The sequence below is a fragment of the Pleuronectes platessa genome, chromosome 20 (genome assembly GCF_947347685.1).
Source record: "Pleuronectes platessa chromosome 20, fPlePla1.1, whole genome shotgun sequence".
In the NCBI taxonomy this organism is placed as follows: Eukaryota; Metazoa; Chordata; class Actinopteri; order Pleuronectiformes; family Pleuronectidae; genus Pleuronectes; species Pleuronectes platessa.
In genome coordinates this window covers 11,464,830-11,480,360 of record NC_070645.1, presented here as the reverse complement: position 1 = coordinate 11,480,360, position 15,531 = coordinate 11,464,830, and the positions used below count along the sequence as shown (strand labels likewise).

The 15,531-nt window shown below is 43.9% G+C and overlaps 1 protein-coding gene across 1 annotated transcript in view; it reads left to right on the top strand.

Annotated features, from left to right (window-relative positions):
• Window positions 1-14,810, top strand: part of zfhx4 (zinc finger homeobox 4) — an 82,046-nt gene extending 67,236 nt beyond the window's left edge. The window contains exons 8-12 of the mRNA XM_053413061.1: window positions 2,649-2,782; window positions 3,990-4,190; window positions 4,316-4,436; window positions 4,525-9,951; window positions 10,427-14,810. Of these exons, the coding sequence (XP_053269036.1) occupies window positions 2,649-2,782; window positions 3,990-4,190; window positions 4,316-4,436; window positions 4,525-9,951; window positions 10,427-12,018 (7,475 nt within the window). The 3' untranslated portion in view covers window positions 12,019-14,810. The remainder of the gene's footprint in view (window positions 1-2,648; window positions 2,783-3,989; window positions 4,191-4,315; window positions 4,437-4,524; window positions 9,952-10,426) is intronic.
• Window positions 14,811-15,531: the final 721 nt, after the last annotated feature.

The window sequence follows — 15,531 nt, the reverse complement described above, 5'->3', positions numbered from 1 at the left end:
TCTTCCCTCTTTTTCCTCCGCACCTCTCCCCCCGTTGCGCCTCTCCATTTGAGAGCGCCCGCATGCGTGTATACAAGTGCGTGTGTGCGCCGCTCCCTAAACATCACTGACAGTCGCAAATAAAGATGGGTGGCGAGTGAGCCGCTCTCTTCCCCCCGCCATGCAAAAGGGGGGTTGAGTGTCATAAATCACCTTTTGATTTATCTAATCAAGCAAGGTCCTGCCGCGTGCAGACATTTGTCATTGGCAGAGTGGGGCTGGTGGTGTCAGGTTTATTCTGCCCCTCCGCTTCACTGGGCTGCAGCTGGTGGAGCCCAACGTTGGGATGAAGGGATTGGGGGGGGGGACAGAGAGGAGGAGAAAGAAGAAGAAAAAAAGGACACAGTCATTAAGTGTAGGGTGCAGACTTTGAGACAAAGGAAAACGAGAGGATAGTCCACTGATCCTGTCTTTTTCTCCGTCCCGCTCTCTCCCATTGTTTCTCTCTAATTATTTCAGCCATTGAGGGCAGGGATATGAATCCATCTGCAGACGGAGGGATGTTTAGATTTTCTCTCGTGAATTTACAGATTGGGTTTGAATTCTATTGGCCATTGTATTTGTTTGTGTTGCAAATGATTGTATCTTTTTGCACACAATTACATTCCTCAAAATAACTATTATCCGCTCACAGGACTTTCTATTTAAAGTTCCCGAGTGTCCACGCAGAGAGCGTTCAGGGTTAACCAAATGTTTTTCACGCTAAAGTGATGACAAAAACACGACTTTGCACTGGAAGGACAGATCTTCAGTTTGCACACACACACACAGGCTACACAAATACATTCACATTAAAAAATGACAGTAATCAATGGTGATGTGCGGGCTCTCTCCCCCCCGCCGCATTGTAAATGTATTTGCAGTCTCTTGTCCGACAATCGTCTCATCTCCTTTATTTTGGCGAGGATGTAATTTAGTTGCAAATTGACTGCAGGACGGAGGCAAAAATTGAAAGTTGAAATTAGAAATGGTTATAATAAATATGGGAGGCGGGTGCAGGCTTTGGAAAAGGTCAGGTGATATGATAGGTGCTTGCAGCCTGGACCAATCGGACCAATGGGGTGTCAGCGGCCTGTCATGAAGGACACAATATACACGCACATGTGCACACCCACACCCACACAGGCCCTGCAGGGCCCATCGCAGGCAGTGGAAGACGAGATTACCTCGCTTTTCTGAGCTGCAGAGCAATTCTCGGATGTTCTTGGAAATTCACATTGTGACCATGTGCTTTTTTTTTTTTTTTTCTGCCCCCCCCCAACCCCCCGCTCTCGCTCGCTCGCTCTCTTTCTTCCTTTCTTCCCTTCCTCGCTCTCTCTTGTCACTTTCCTTGACAGGCCAATATTTCAGGCTCCAGATATAGGGGATTACAAATAAAATAAGTGGAACGCCTACTTAATGCAACAGAATTAAAATGCATGAACGGGCCAGAGGAATTGATATGCGCCCAATACAAACACGAGCCACGAAATAATATGAAATACAAAATGTTTTTTCTTCAAACCCCCTCTCCATGTATCAGTGCTTTGATTTCCCTTTTTTTTTCTATTTGTGCATCTAGCGTGAAGCGTTGACTCGCAAGAGTGAGGCTCACATATTGCCTTGAGTGACCAGACAAGGGGGGGAGGCAGGAAAGGGGGGTGATGGCTTAGGGAGAGAGGGAGTAGGAGAGCAGGGAGGGAGACTTGCTGTTGTTGTGTCTTTGTGTTTGTGCGGGTAAATTGCAGTGGCAGGAGTAAAGCAGAGCCTGCATGGCTTGTATCTTAGGATGAGGCTAATGAAAGATTTATCAGCGGCTGCAGCATTTATACAACCAGAGGCTGATCTCTCCACATTGAGCCCCGCTGTTAACGTCACACACGCTTACACGTGCGCACACAAACAGACACACACACAAGCGCCGTTGCTACTGTACCACCAGCCGTGACCGAGCCCCCTGAAAATTTAGCATCTTGTACAGACAGAGGAGTTGTTGAGGCAGCTGGGGAAATGTATATGAACTAATGAAGTGTATAATATTACCATAACATTTAATGTATGTCGTGCTGTGATAATGAGCTTGCCGGAGTTTTCTCCATTTCACATTTCCTCGGGGCAGAAACACATCAGTGTACATGAATGTGAATAACACAGTCCACGCGTGTCTCAATGCTTATGTTGTCTTGTTGTCAGATCATTTTTTAAATCATCGCCCATGTCCCACTGAATATTAACTTTGTACTCGTGCAAATTTATTCTATTATGTGTGCATCTATTGACCATTTTGTGATCTAACATGGCCCCAAAATGTTTAAATGCATTCATTAGATTGCCAGTTTTATTTACTTGGTATATTTTAAATGCTCCTATTCCACTGCATGTGTGATCTATGGGATACTTTTCATCAATGTTCTTAATACAATCAATAATAATGATTCCAAAAAGCTCAATAAAAACACCTCCATTGTACTTTTGCAGCTTCTAAACTGTTATAAAAGGGATTTGCTGTAAATAGATCTCAGCATACATTACACAAATGCACACACACGTAATAATAACTGTTTAATTCATGAAAGGCATACAATTTTAACGCTTTACAATCTCTGTCTGTCTCTCCCTTGACCTGCCAGGAGTGATCGCCATGTCCAAAGAGGCTACTGGACCGAATGCTCCGGTTAAACATTCCCTCCCGCCGGATCGACAAATTGAAAGCCCACCAAAGAGGCCAAAGTCTGCTGAGGGGAAGACCTCTGCCAATGAGCAGGTAAAGGTTTGTGAGAAACCGCCATGCAAGAGTCTTGTTCCTAGTAATTCAAGACGGGTGTGTTCTCCCAGATCCTGAGAGCATTTGAGGTGCACTGTGGGTAATCGTTTCACCTCGCTGAAGAAGATGCACGTAGGTTTTAGTGCTTAGTGCGCGTATATTTCAAGTGGACATCTGGCAATTCATATTCCAAATACATGTTGCAGTCTGAAGTTGGATGCACATAAGGCTAATGGCTAATGAGGCAAGTTCTTCATAAGCGCTAATTAAATCTAACCTTCAGCGTGACTGTGGGATGAGCTAATGGGAAGATACTTACGAACTCTAAGAAGCAAAAATGCTAAGCTAAGCATTAAGCAACTGCTGAAGCCAGCTTTCTGCGCAAGGGTTAAACGCAGCCCAACATTCCCTCCCTGACAGAGCTTTTTAGCATCAAGCACAGAGGGCCAGTCTTTGTGTGCTTAAGTGGAATACCTGCACTTGCCTTAAGCCTCCCTCCCTTTGCTTCTTTCCCCCTTTTGCATCTCTTTAAATTATATGTGTTTTTAAATTAGATTATGAAGTATTAGCTTGTCTGGTTCTGGGCCCTGCGAGGAGGGAGGACTTAGTCATTTCAGAAATGGATTCTATTAAGACAGGTGGTGGGGAGGCAGCTATGCTCAGAGTACTCCCTGTAATGAGGGCAAGGCGTAGCTGGGGAGAGTACACACCTTTGTCATCTGTAATCTCCTGATTAGAAATTCTGGGCAATCGTGTTTTCTGTTAATAAAATTGTATGAGTTGAGACTTAAGTGAATTACATGAAACATGGCTGATCTACATTTTCGGTTTGAAAGTGAGCACAGGGGGGGGCTGGGGGGGAGGGAATGTGGTGGGATGAGGTGAGTGGGCAGAGAACAATAGAAAAGCTCTGTGTAGATCCCCTTTGAATTTTGAAAATAATTGTTGATTGTCACCCCTGACAGTGCAGGGGGGAGGATTATTGCATGTCTCCATCAAACCCTTTTTAGTTTTTAAATATAAAGTAACAAAGTTATAAAATTATGAAGTGATGTCTCGCAATTACTCTAGGGAGGTAGAATGGGGAAAGCAGGCTGGGCAGAACAAGATAAGAGACCTCATTCCTGCTCTTAAATACATTTTTAGACTGCAAAAGTTGTAATTTTCTTGAAAATCATCTCATAATATCTCCACTCTCTTCTTTTAGGTTCAGCAGTGTCCGTATTGCAACTACAGCAGTAAAGACGCCAACCGTATGCAGCTCCATGTGATGTCCCAGCATTCCATGCAGCCGGTTATCCGCTGCCCTCTGTGCCAGGATGTCCTGAGCAACAAGATTCACCTGCAGCTGCATCTCACCCACCTTCACAGTGTGGCTCCTGACTGCGTGGAAAAACTTATCATGACGGTATGTGGTAATAGTGATTATTATTACGGTGATTTACATTTGTGCGTTTGTGCAATATGCGTTTTGTATCCTGGTGGGGACTTTAGCTAAATATAGATAATAAATAAATTGTTTTGGTCTTGTAGGTCTGTGGACCTGACACAGCAGCACCAAATAATGTTATGCATCCCCAAACTGGACAAGACAAAGGTCTATCTCTGATGGATTCCTCTACCTCCCTGACTGATGGGTGTGGAAAATCTCAAGGTGAGCAGAGTATGATACTTTGTCATGTATCAGGGAAAAAATTCAACAATACAGAGCATTGTACTTCAAATTGTATTTCTACTTTTAGGAAACATCTCAAAGGATGAGCTGACCAGTCAAGAAAAGACTGAATTGGACCCTCAGGGTGAGGAAGTCAAGCCCCCAAAGGAGGCCTCAGAGGCCCCAGACTGGAAGAGAGCCAGTGTGTTAGGACTAGATAGCAAGTCCCCTGACTCCCTTCAAGACCATCTCAGTGAGCTCCAAAGACTCCAGCAGCAACAGCAGCAGCTCTCGGTATCTGATCGTCATGTCTACAAGTATCGTTGCAACCACTGCAGCCTGGCCTTCAAGACAATGCAGAAGCTTCAGATACATTCCCAGTACCATGCCATCAGAGCAGCCACTATGTGCAGCCTTTGCCAGCGCAGCTTCAGGACATTCCTGGCCCTCAGGAAGCATTTGGAGAATGGACATCCTGAACTTAGTGAAGCTGAAGTGCAGCAACTAATAGGAAATCTCCCCACGAATGGAGATATCACTGAGAGTGAGGCCAGGGCCTTAGAGGAAGCTCAGGCCTTTGAACATGACTTGGACAAAGATGATGACATGGACCAGGAAGAGAAGCCCAGTCCTACGGGAAGTGACAGTAGCTCTCTGCTTGATGACATGGGGGCAGAACCTAAAAGAACCTTACCATTTAGAAAAGGGCCCAACTTTACGATGGAGAAATTTTTGGACCCCTCTCGTCCTTACAAGTGCACAGTATGTAAGGAGTCCTTTACCCAAAAGAACATCTTACTAGTCCACTATAATTCAGTTTCCCATCTGCATAAGTTGAAGAAAGTCCTTCAAGAAGCATCAAGTCCAGTCCCACCGGAGACTAGCAACAGCACTGATAACAAACCATTTAAATGCAATATTTGTAATGTTGCCTATAGCCAAAGTTCAACACTTGAAATCCACATGAGGTCAGTGCTCCACCAGACCAAAGCAAGAACAGCCAAAACTGAAATGAGCAGCAGCAGCAGCAGCAGCATCTCTGGTACTAGTGGTCCAGTCCCTGCAAAGAGTCCAGCACCAAGCACACAAGGAAATGGCAGCAACTCAGATGCTGCTAGAAGTGGTACACCCTCTGCTAACAAAGAAAACACTGCGGATCCCAAAGAAGCTAACAGCAGCAACAGTAATAAACAAATAACTACTGACCATATTTCCGCACAGGCAAGTCACCAGTCAGCGCAGGCCTCAGCCCAACTGCAACTGCAGCTTCAGCATGAGCTCCAGCAACAAGCTGCTTTCTTCCAGCCTCAGTTTCTTAATCCAGCTTTTTTCCCCCATTTCCCAATGACCCCAGAAGCACTTCTACAATTCCAACAACCCCAGTTTCTTTTCCCCTTCTACATCCCAGGAGCAGAATTCAACCTGAGCCCAGAACTTGCGCTGCACTCAGCAGCAGCTTTTGGAATGCCTGGCCTTACTGGATCATTCCTGGAGGACCTGAAGCAGCAGATGCAACAGCAGCACCAGCTGCAGCAGGCTCAGGCACAGCAGCAGGCTCAGCAGCAGCACCACCAGCAGCAGCAGCAGCAGCAGCAGCAAGCCTCTCAGAAACAGTCTGAAATGCATCGACAGAAAAACCATCAAATGCAGAACCACAAAACCAAAATGGAGTCCAACAGTGTTTTGATTTCAGAAATTCAAATGTCAAGAGAGGCAGAGGACCACTTAGAGAAACAAGAAAACAGAGCAAAACTGGAAAATGGAGGCGATTCATTAGGTGATGTTGGAAAAGACAACAAAGATTCTAAAAGGTCAAAGTTCTCAGAGCCAATGATTCCCCCTCCACGTATTGTGTCAGGAGCAAGGGGCAACGCAGCCAAAGCACTTCTAGAAAACTTTGGATTTGAGTTAGTCATCCAGTACAATGAAAACAGACAAAGAAACCAAAAGAAAAACAAAGAAGGAGGTGAAAATGCAGAACTGAACAACGATAAGCTTGAGTGTGGAATGTGTGGAAAGCTCTTCTCCAATATGCTTATTCTTAAAAGTCACCAGGAACATGTGCACAGTCAATTCTTCCCATATGTGGAGCTTGAAAAGTTTGCCCAGCAGTACAGAGAGGCTTATGACAAACTCTATCCAATAAACCCTGCTTCCCCTGAGACTCCACCACCGCCGCCCCCACCACCTCCTCCTCCTCCGGCCCCTCCTGCTCCAGCCCCAGTGACAGCTCCACAGCCTCCATCTACATCAATGACCAAGCCCCAAACCCCAGTACCGTCACCGGCTCCTGTTTCCAGCCAGACCCAGCACCAACCCTCTCACCAGGCACCACCATCCCAGCCACCACCCCCTCCTCCAACACCCTCTGCCCCAGCTGCACCACCCCAAGTACAGCTTCCCGTTTCCATGGATATGCCCCTTTTCTCACCTCTAATGATGCAGTCTGTCCAGCACCAAAACCTGTCCCATCAGCTGGCCCTCCAAATGCCCTCAATGGACTCCCTTTCCTCTGACCTTACACAGCTTTGCCAGCAACAATTGGGTCTTGATCCAAACTTTCTCCGTCAGTCTCAGTTTAAGAGGCCTCGCACTCGTATTACTGATGACCAGCTTAAGATCTTGCGTGCCAACTTTGACATCAACAATTCTCCTAATGAAGATCAAATCCAAGAGATGTCAGAGAAATCTGGCTTGCCCCAAAAAGTCATAAAGCACTGGTTCCGTAACACCCTCTTTAAAGAAAGACAGAGGAGTAAAGACTCTCCCTACAATTTTAGTATTCCTCCCATTACTACATTGGAAGATATTCGAATGGAGCCCCCGCTCAGTGCCCACGAATATTACAGAACGGAGTCATCCCTCAACAAGAGGTCCTCTAGGACCAGATTCACTGATTACCAGTTGAGGGTACTTCAGGATTTCTTTGACACTAATGCCTATCCAAAGGATGATGAGATTGAGCAGCTCTCCACCGTGCTCAACCTACCAACCAGAGTCATTGTAGTGTGGTTCCAGAACGCCCGCCAGAAAGCTCGCAAGACGTATGAGAACCAGGCAGATTCTAAAGACAGTGAGAAAAAAGAGCTGACCAATGAGCGATACATCAGAACCACTAACATGCAGTACCAGTGCAAAAAGTGCAACATAGTGTTCCCACGCATCTTTGATCTTATCACTCACCAGAAGAAACTGTGTTACAAAGATGAAGATGAAGAAGGCTATGAGGACCAGTCTTTTGAGGAATACACAGATTCTATGGAGCAAGGTCAAGTTCGGATTACCCAAGGACCTTTAGAGCCACCGAGACAGTCCCAAACAGAAACTGCCACCAGTTCTGGCTCAAGCTCCCCTGTGATGGCCTCTCCTCGTGCCAGTTTGGGGAAAATGTCCCCAAAGCCAGAGATTGGCTCTGAACCTGAACCTAAACAAACTGAGAGTGCCCAGTCACCAGTGATCAAGTCACTACCAGAGCCCAGACCATCTAAGGCTTCTACTCCTCAGCCACCTCCTCAGAAAGCTCCCCAGCCACAAATATCAAGACCCCATTCCCAGCCCCAGGCAGCAGCAGTGCCCTCAAGTCCACTGTCTCTGGCCCTTTCCTCACTCACAAACAGTCTACCCCACCAAATGCTTCAGTACCAGTGTGACCAGTGCAAGATTGCGTTCCCCACTGTTGAGTTATGGCAAGAGCACCAGCACATGCATTTCTTAGCTGCCCAAAACCAATTCCTTCATTCTCAGTTCCTTGAAAGACCCATTGATATGCCCTATATGATTTTTGATCCCAACAACCCCCTAATGGCTAGTCAGCTGTTATCTGGAGGCCTTTCCCAAATCCCATCTCAGGGTAGCTCTGGGTTGGCCTCTGCAGCAGGCTCTGGATCACTGAAAAGGAAACTGGATGACAAAGACGAAAGTGGTAATGACAAAGATGGAGGAAATAGTAGTGAAGAGCAACACAGAGATAAACGTTTGAGGACCACCATTACACCAGAACAACTGGAGGTTCTCTATGACAAATACCTACTTGACTCTAACCCAACAAGGAAGATGTTGGACCATATCGCACGAGAGGTTGGCTTGAAAAAGAGGGTTGTGCAAGTTTGGTTCCAAAATACACGTGCAAGAGAAAGAAAGGGACAGTTTAGAGCTATAGGGCCCTCCCAGTCCCACAAGAAGTGTCCCTTCTGCAGAGCACTGTTCAAGGCTAAATCTGCTCTAGATAGTCACATACGATCCAGACACTGGCACGAGGCTAAGCAGGCAGGTTTCAGCTTGCCACCAAGCCCAATGATGAATCAAGACAATGAAAGAGGAGAAAGCCCAAATAAATATAGTTTCTTTGACTTCTCACAGCTGCCTACCAAGACTGAGCCAAATGACTATGAGCTGCCTGCTGCATCCTCAACTCCACTCAAACCATCTGAAGCCCAGGTAAAAAACTTCTTAAGCCCTTCATCCTTAAAAGCTGAAAACTGTGATGAAACTGAAGGGCCTAATTTTAATTCAGCAGAAGCTTCAACTTATGATCTCATGAAGATGGACTTTGATGAGACATCATCAATTAATACAGCCATAAGTGATGCAACAACTGGAGACGAGGGTAATAACAATGAGATTGAGAGCCTCACTGCCAATGGAGGAGACAAGCTGAGTGACACCAAGAGTGGCTTGGGGTCAAATTCAGATGTTGGCAATGAAAGGTTCCAATTCAGTATGGTTAGCCCTTCCCTGAGCTATTCTGAAAGAGACTGCGACTCTTATTATAGCTACAGGGATTATGAAATGGATGAAAGCAATGACAGGAGTGAGTCATCAAGCCTAGCTGATCCCAGTTCCCCCAGTCCGTTCGGGACAGGTAACCCTTTCAGCAAGTCTGGCAAAGGCAGCAATTCTGGGGACAGGCCTGGCCACAAACGCTTCAGAACCCAGATGAGTAACCTGCAACTTAAAGTCCTTAAGGCCTGTTTCAGTGACTACCGAACTCCCACAATGCAAGAGTGTGAGATGCTGGGCAATGAGATTGGACTCCCCAAGCGGGTTGTCCAGGTGTGGTTCCAGAATGCCCGTGCTAAAGAAAAGAAGTTCAAGATTAACATTGGAAAGCCATTCATGATAAGTCAAGGCTCAGCGGAGGGGCCCAGGCCGGAGTGTACCTTGTGTTGTATAAAGTACACTGCCAGGACGTCTGTCCGAGACCACATTTTCTCCAGACAGCACATCGCCAAAGTGCAAGAAACCCTGGTAAACCAGGTGGATAGAGAAAAGGACTACCTAGCACCAACCACTGTTCGTCAGCTGATGGCCCAGCAAGAGATGGACCGCATGAAGAAAGTTGGTGATGGACTTGGCCTGCCTGGCCAGCACCAACTGACTTCATTGGACAACAATAATGCACTTCATGGCCTCAGTCTACCCTCAGGCTACCCAGGGTTATCTGGCCTACCACCCGTGCTACTTCCTGGGGTGAATGGGCCATCGTCACTTCCTGTTTTCCCACCGAACACACCTGGTGAGTTAGTATGACGAAGAGAAAAAAAAATGTAATAGACACCAAGCTTTATCATGCACTATTTTATTCTAATGTACTACTGTTTATTCTGTATCACAGTGGTGTTTGTCAAAAAGTCTTATTTTTTAAACTATTTTAAAATGAAAAAGGGTGGGACTTAGTGCATGCACATTGTCAGCATCAGAGTTGACCTGCTAATTGATAATTCAGAGATTTTTTTTTTTTTTACAACATGTATCTATATCATAACTTTTGTTCATGTTTGTTTTTCCCCTTATTGTATTGGTTTGGTATATTTATATTGTAATATATTGGCAGATTGAAATTATCATAAAGCGCATGGGAACAGTTTTGATCCATAACAAAATCTTAACGAGCCAGTGACAAATTTAACAACTTTATCTTAAACAATTTCCATTGGGATTGATTATTCAAATATTGAACATTTCCATATTTATATACCACTGTATTTCAGCTTTAGCGTCTCCTGGTGCTGGCATGCTTGGGTTCCCTACACCAGCCACCCCCTCTCCTGCCATGTCTCTCAGCACTACCCCAACCAAGACTCTTCTGCAGACTCCTCCTCCTCCTCCTCCTCCACCTCCTCCTCCTCCTCCTGTTCCCTCCACACCTTTGGCAGCAGCAAATCATACAGAGCAGCAAGGCAAAGACACAGAGAGAGACCGCAGCAAGAAATCAGGAGACAAGTCACTGCAGATGAAGGTGAAGGACCAAGAGAACGAGAGCGGCTCACGCCCTGAGACCCCCAGCATGGCTAAGAAAAGGGAGAAACCACGTTCTGCTGCAGGGAAACCAGGAAATGAGACTGCATTGGACGCGACACAGCTTCAGGCCCTTCAGAATGCCCTTGCGGCAAGTGATCCCACCTCCTTCTTGGGGGGGCAGTTCCTGCCCTATTTTCTCCCTGGATTTCCCAACTGCTTCTCTCCCCAGCTTACTAGAGGGGTCCAAACCGGGGGCTACTTCCCACCAATGTGTGGAATGGAAAGCCTGTTTCCATATGGCCCGGCAGCAGTCCCACAAGCTGCCATGGCAACTGGTCTCTCCCAGACCGCTCTCCTGCAGCAGTACCAGCAGTACCAGCAGTCCCTTCAGGATTCACTGCAGAAGCAACAACAGCAGCAGCAGAAACAACTAGAGCAGCAGCAGAGACAGCAGAAGAGGCAGCAGCAGCAGCAGCAGCAGCAACACAAACCAACCCCTGTGAAGACACCCCAGAGCATACAGAGCACCACCACTAACTCTCTCAAACCAAAAGATGCGATAGATGCTAAGGATGAAACCAACAAAGGCTCTTCAAAAGAAAGCACAAAAGAAGACCCCAAAACAGATACCAAAAGTACCATGGATTTTTCAGACGCTTTTATTGTACCGTCCGTCAAGCATGAGTTTATATGCAGGAAGTGCCAGATGATTTTTGCTGATGAAGATTCAGTGGTGCGTCATCAGAAGTCCTTCTGTTACTTCGGACATCCTTTTACTGACCCGCAAGAGACAGTGCTTCGAAAGGCAGTGAGCAACTACACTTGTGTTGCCTGCAATGTGGTTGTTAACGGGAATGAAGCACTTGGCCAACATCTTCAGTCGAGCTTGCACAAAGAGAAAACAATCAAACAAGCAATGAGAAATGCCAAAGAGCATACTAGATTATTACCTCACTCTGTCTGCTCCCCTACTCCTAACACCACATCTACCTCGCAGTCTGCAGCTTCTTCTAATAACACCTTTCCTCATCTCTCTCGCTTGTCCATGAAGTCCTGGCCAAATGTCCTGTTCCAGGCCACCACAGCCCGGAAAGCTGCTTCCTTTTCCCCGTCTGCCTCTCCTCCTCCCCCCCTCTCCTCACCTTCAACGGTTACCTCAACTTCCTGCAGCACCTCAGGGGTTCCAACCTCACTACCCATCGAGAGTTGTTCAGATGAGTCTGACAATGAGCTAAACCAGAAGCTGGATGATTTAGAGAACGCGTTGGAAGTCAAGGCTAAGCCGGCCTCTGGCCTAGACGCGAGCTTCAGTAGTATCAGAATGGATATGTTCAGTGTGTAGGAGTGACACAAGGATCCCTTGCTTAAAGAAAAAAATAAGACTTTTTAAACTGCAGTTCCAAAGTCTCTCTTAACCCAAAAAATTACAGTACCAAATGATTGACTCAGGATTGTTTTTCCCATATTGATATGCTGGCAAGATATTGATTGATTTTTGTTATGGACAGAACTGTTGCAGATGCTTGACTGAGCTTATATTGTATACAAAAACAAGGAGTAGGAAAAAATCCCACAGGCTCCCTTGGGGAGCTTGTTTCAAGCCAAAAACTCTCACGATAGCAAATTGCACCTCAGCTGGATTGTTTTCCAAATGCTAGCATGTACTGTATGGGATGACGATCCAGAACCCTCAAAGAGAATCTCTCTTAGTTTAGATAGGTGTAATTCAGTAGCTTTAAATTCTCAGGTCAGAACATAACATTTCTCATTTGTTAAAGCAGCAACAAGCCTGGGTACACTTGGCTTATAACCAAAACATGTCAAGCTTTATCGGACGCATTTCCTTGATGTGTATAGAGTACCAAGAGACAATATTACTGTTACAATGGACGATGTGCATATCCTTTTAGTTTTGCCCTACAAAGACAGTATGGTTTTGCCACTGAGGGAATATAGAATGGTGAAGTAAATGTGTATGATGCCCCTGTGTTTGCCAGTTTGTATTTCAACAAGCTGTATCTATTTCCCACCCCATTTTTTCCTTTTTTTCTTGTAGTATATACTAATCTGTGCCAACTCTTACCTTCTCACTTTACCTCTGCTCACACCCTTTTCTGAAGAGGTAATAACTCTAGTTTTGATAGACTCTCTCGGATTATGTGAATATAACATTTTTCATTTGTGAATTGCTGTACTGTTACGGTACCTGCTTGTGTCTGGACTATAGTGCACTTACTTTGTTTTTGTTTGACTTTTTATTATTTGAGTAGGCCATTTGTTAATTTAATAGATTTTTTTTTTCCATCTGTATGTATGTATGTTTGTATTTTAATTATTATTTGTGTCTATTGCAGCAGCATATTGGTCCATATTTGTTACAGGATTGATGCCTAACAATCTAGAGACCTATTTAATAATTGGTGCATCCATGAAAGCAGTACTGTATACTTGAAACTGTTAAGGTACAAGTTGGTCACAATGTTAAAAAAAGGTATGAACATTTACGTTTGAAAATATGCTGCTTTAAAAGGGGGACAACAGCATTTGTGTTGTATATTAAAAAACCTTTTCCTGTACTTGTAGGACTTAAAACAGTGTTACACGTATACACAGACATTTATCGCATAGGTTGACGTCCTCCCATCGATTCTCTGGGCACTTCTGATGATCTACAGTTAAAGTCAACATTTTCATTTTTCCACATTTAGTGATTTCAACATTGCAAAGTATTACCTTACAAAGTTTGCTGCTACTGTGTAATGTTATTTTGCTTGCCATACATTCTCTCAACTTTCTACCAGACAAGATACTGAATCCATTAATTGCTTTGCTTTGCTACCTTTTATTATTTTATGTTATTTTGTTATTTTGCTGTGGAACTAAGAATGTGAAAGCTGTCAAAGGGTGTTCAATTTTTTACGAATCACTTTCTAGTTTGGTAATTGAAACCAATGTGATTCATTCCAAAGTAACAGAAGGCTATTTGTATGAAAGAAAAAGGCTTGTGAACAAAGAAAGCTAAGCTGTTGTACATATTCGTAGTTGGCTGTGCATGGTACAAATTTATTAATATGAAGAAATGCAAAAATGTATTGCTTTTGGTATTTCCTATTCTGAGATGAGCAAGTAGCATGTAATGCAACTGTTTGACAGGTTAAATCAAATCATGCTTAGTTATTGTTTCAAACAATGAAATCAAGTAACATTTCCTTTTATGTTCTATTATTGTAAAGGTGTTTTTTTCAAAGTTTTAAAGCAAAATGTCAGACTTTCATTTTCTGCGTGAGCTTTTTAAATGTCATTTTTTGGATTTTTAGTATTTTAACATTTACTTTAATCCTGAAGACACTTTTCGATTGTGTTTCATAAGAGACATCCTGGCCTCCCAAGGTGCAATTCTGCCATTGTACAAACATGAGCGACTGTCCGGATTCCAAAGGCTTTCACAACTCTGGCTTTTTGCCTTTCCCCACTCTGTGGCTCAGCATTAAAAGACTGAACTGTCAGCTAGCATCATGTGCTAAGATGTTAGCCTCAGACAGGACGCTTTCCACACCAAGGACTGGTAAAAAGCTAACAAACCAACAAAAAGGATGGTCCAACAATATAACTGTACATAGATATTGCAACTGCACAGCAGCCAAAAAGAAAAAAAAAAGAACTTTTTAAAAACAAAAACGGATGGATTGTGTCATGTTTATGGGGACAGCCTTCAAAAGGCTGAAATTGGAATTGTTCTTCTGGATGTCAAAGGGATTTTCATGGCGCAATCATATCCTACACAATATGTACTCTTCAACATCTGGGTTACATAGGAAATGCACCCTGAGGTTTTAATAAGAAGAAGCCCCTATGGCTAAAACTTTAAATAAACTAAACCAAAAATGTTATTGATGTTTTATATATAGAGAGTAGTCGCATTAGTTTTTGTTACTGTACTGTTTGAGGTCTCAACTGTACCGTATCACGGTAATAACATGGTTTTGAAACCGTTTTTTTATTTTGTCACAGACCTGTTGTCATAGTTGAAATGACGTTTATTGTAGATGGTATTTGAACAACTTCTGGAAATAGTTCATCAAGTATGTTTGTTGCTCATTGTTGTGATACATTAAAAACTGTATCTGCAAACCAGCCTGGTCCCATCAAATATTCTTTATTTCATTTTCAATTGGTTCCACACACATCATTCATGACATGTTTTTGCAACACAACAAAATAAGAATTGCATCTGGCTGCCGATCACGTCTGGCAATGCTTAAAATGTCCATTTCCATAAATGCTCTCTTTATCTCATTATATTGATGGCAGTTTAGTAACAGTGTATTGTTTGGTTAGCCATTTCAAATTCAAACAGTTTACATTTATATTATGATTTTAATATAGGTTTGTGAAGAGGTACACTTACAATGAAGTTTTTATTCATGATAACTTTTCAAAGCAGCTCTAGATGAGCGCAACATTTTAGATAGAAGCTGACATTTTATCAAACATTTCAAAAAAGCCGTATTACATTTTGGATAAAGGCAAATGTTATGTATCGTGTCAACATCCCTTCAATAATTGTCATGTCAGTCACAGACAAACATTCTAAATCACAAAATGGGTATTTTCCCATCATTATGCTTTTTGTGGTAATCTGACTCTAAGCAGATGCAGGGATTAGGTTTTGAAGTGTCTGCTAATCTCGATCTGATCAGGTGCCACTCTGCAGCGCTGCCATCATCGGGGAAACATCCACAACAACAAATCAAACACATAGATAAACAAGTGTATGATCACGCGGGAGGGCAAAGAACATCTGCTGTTTCCTACAACTCCACTAGTGGATCTTCTTGTCACTGTACGGCCCGTG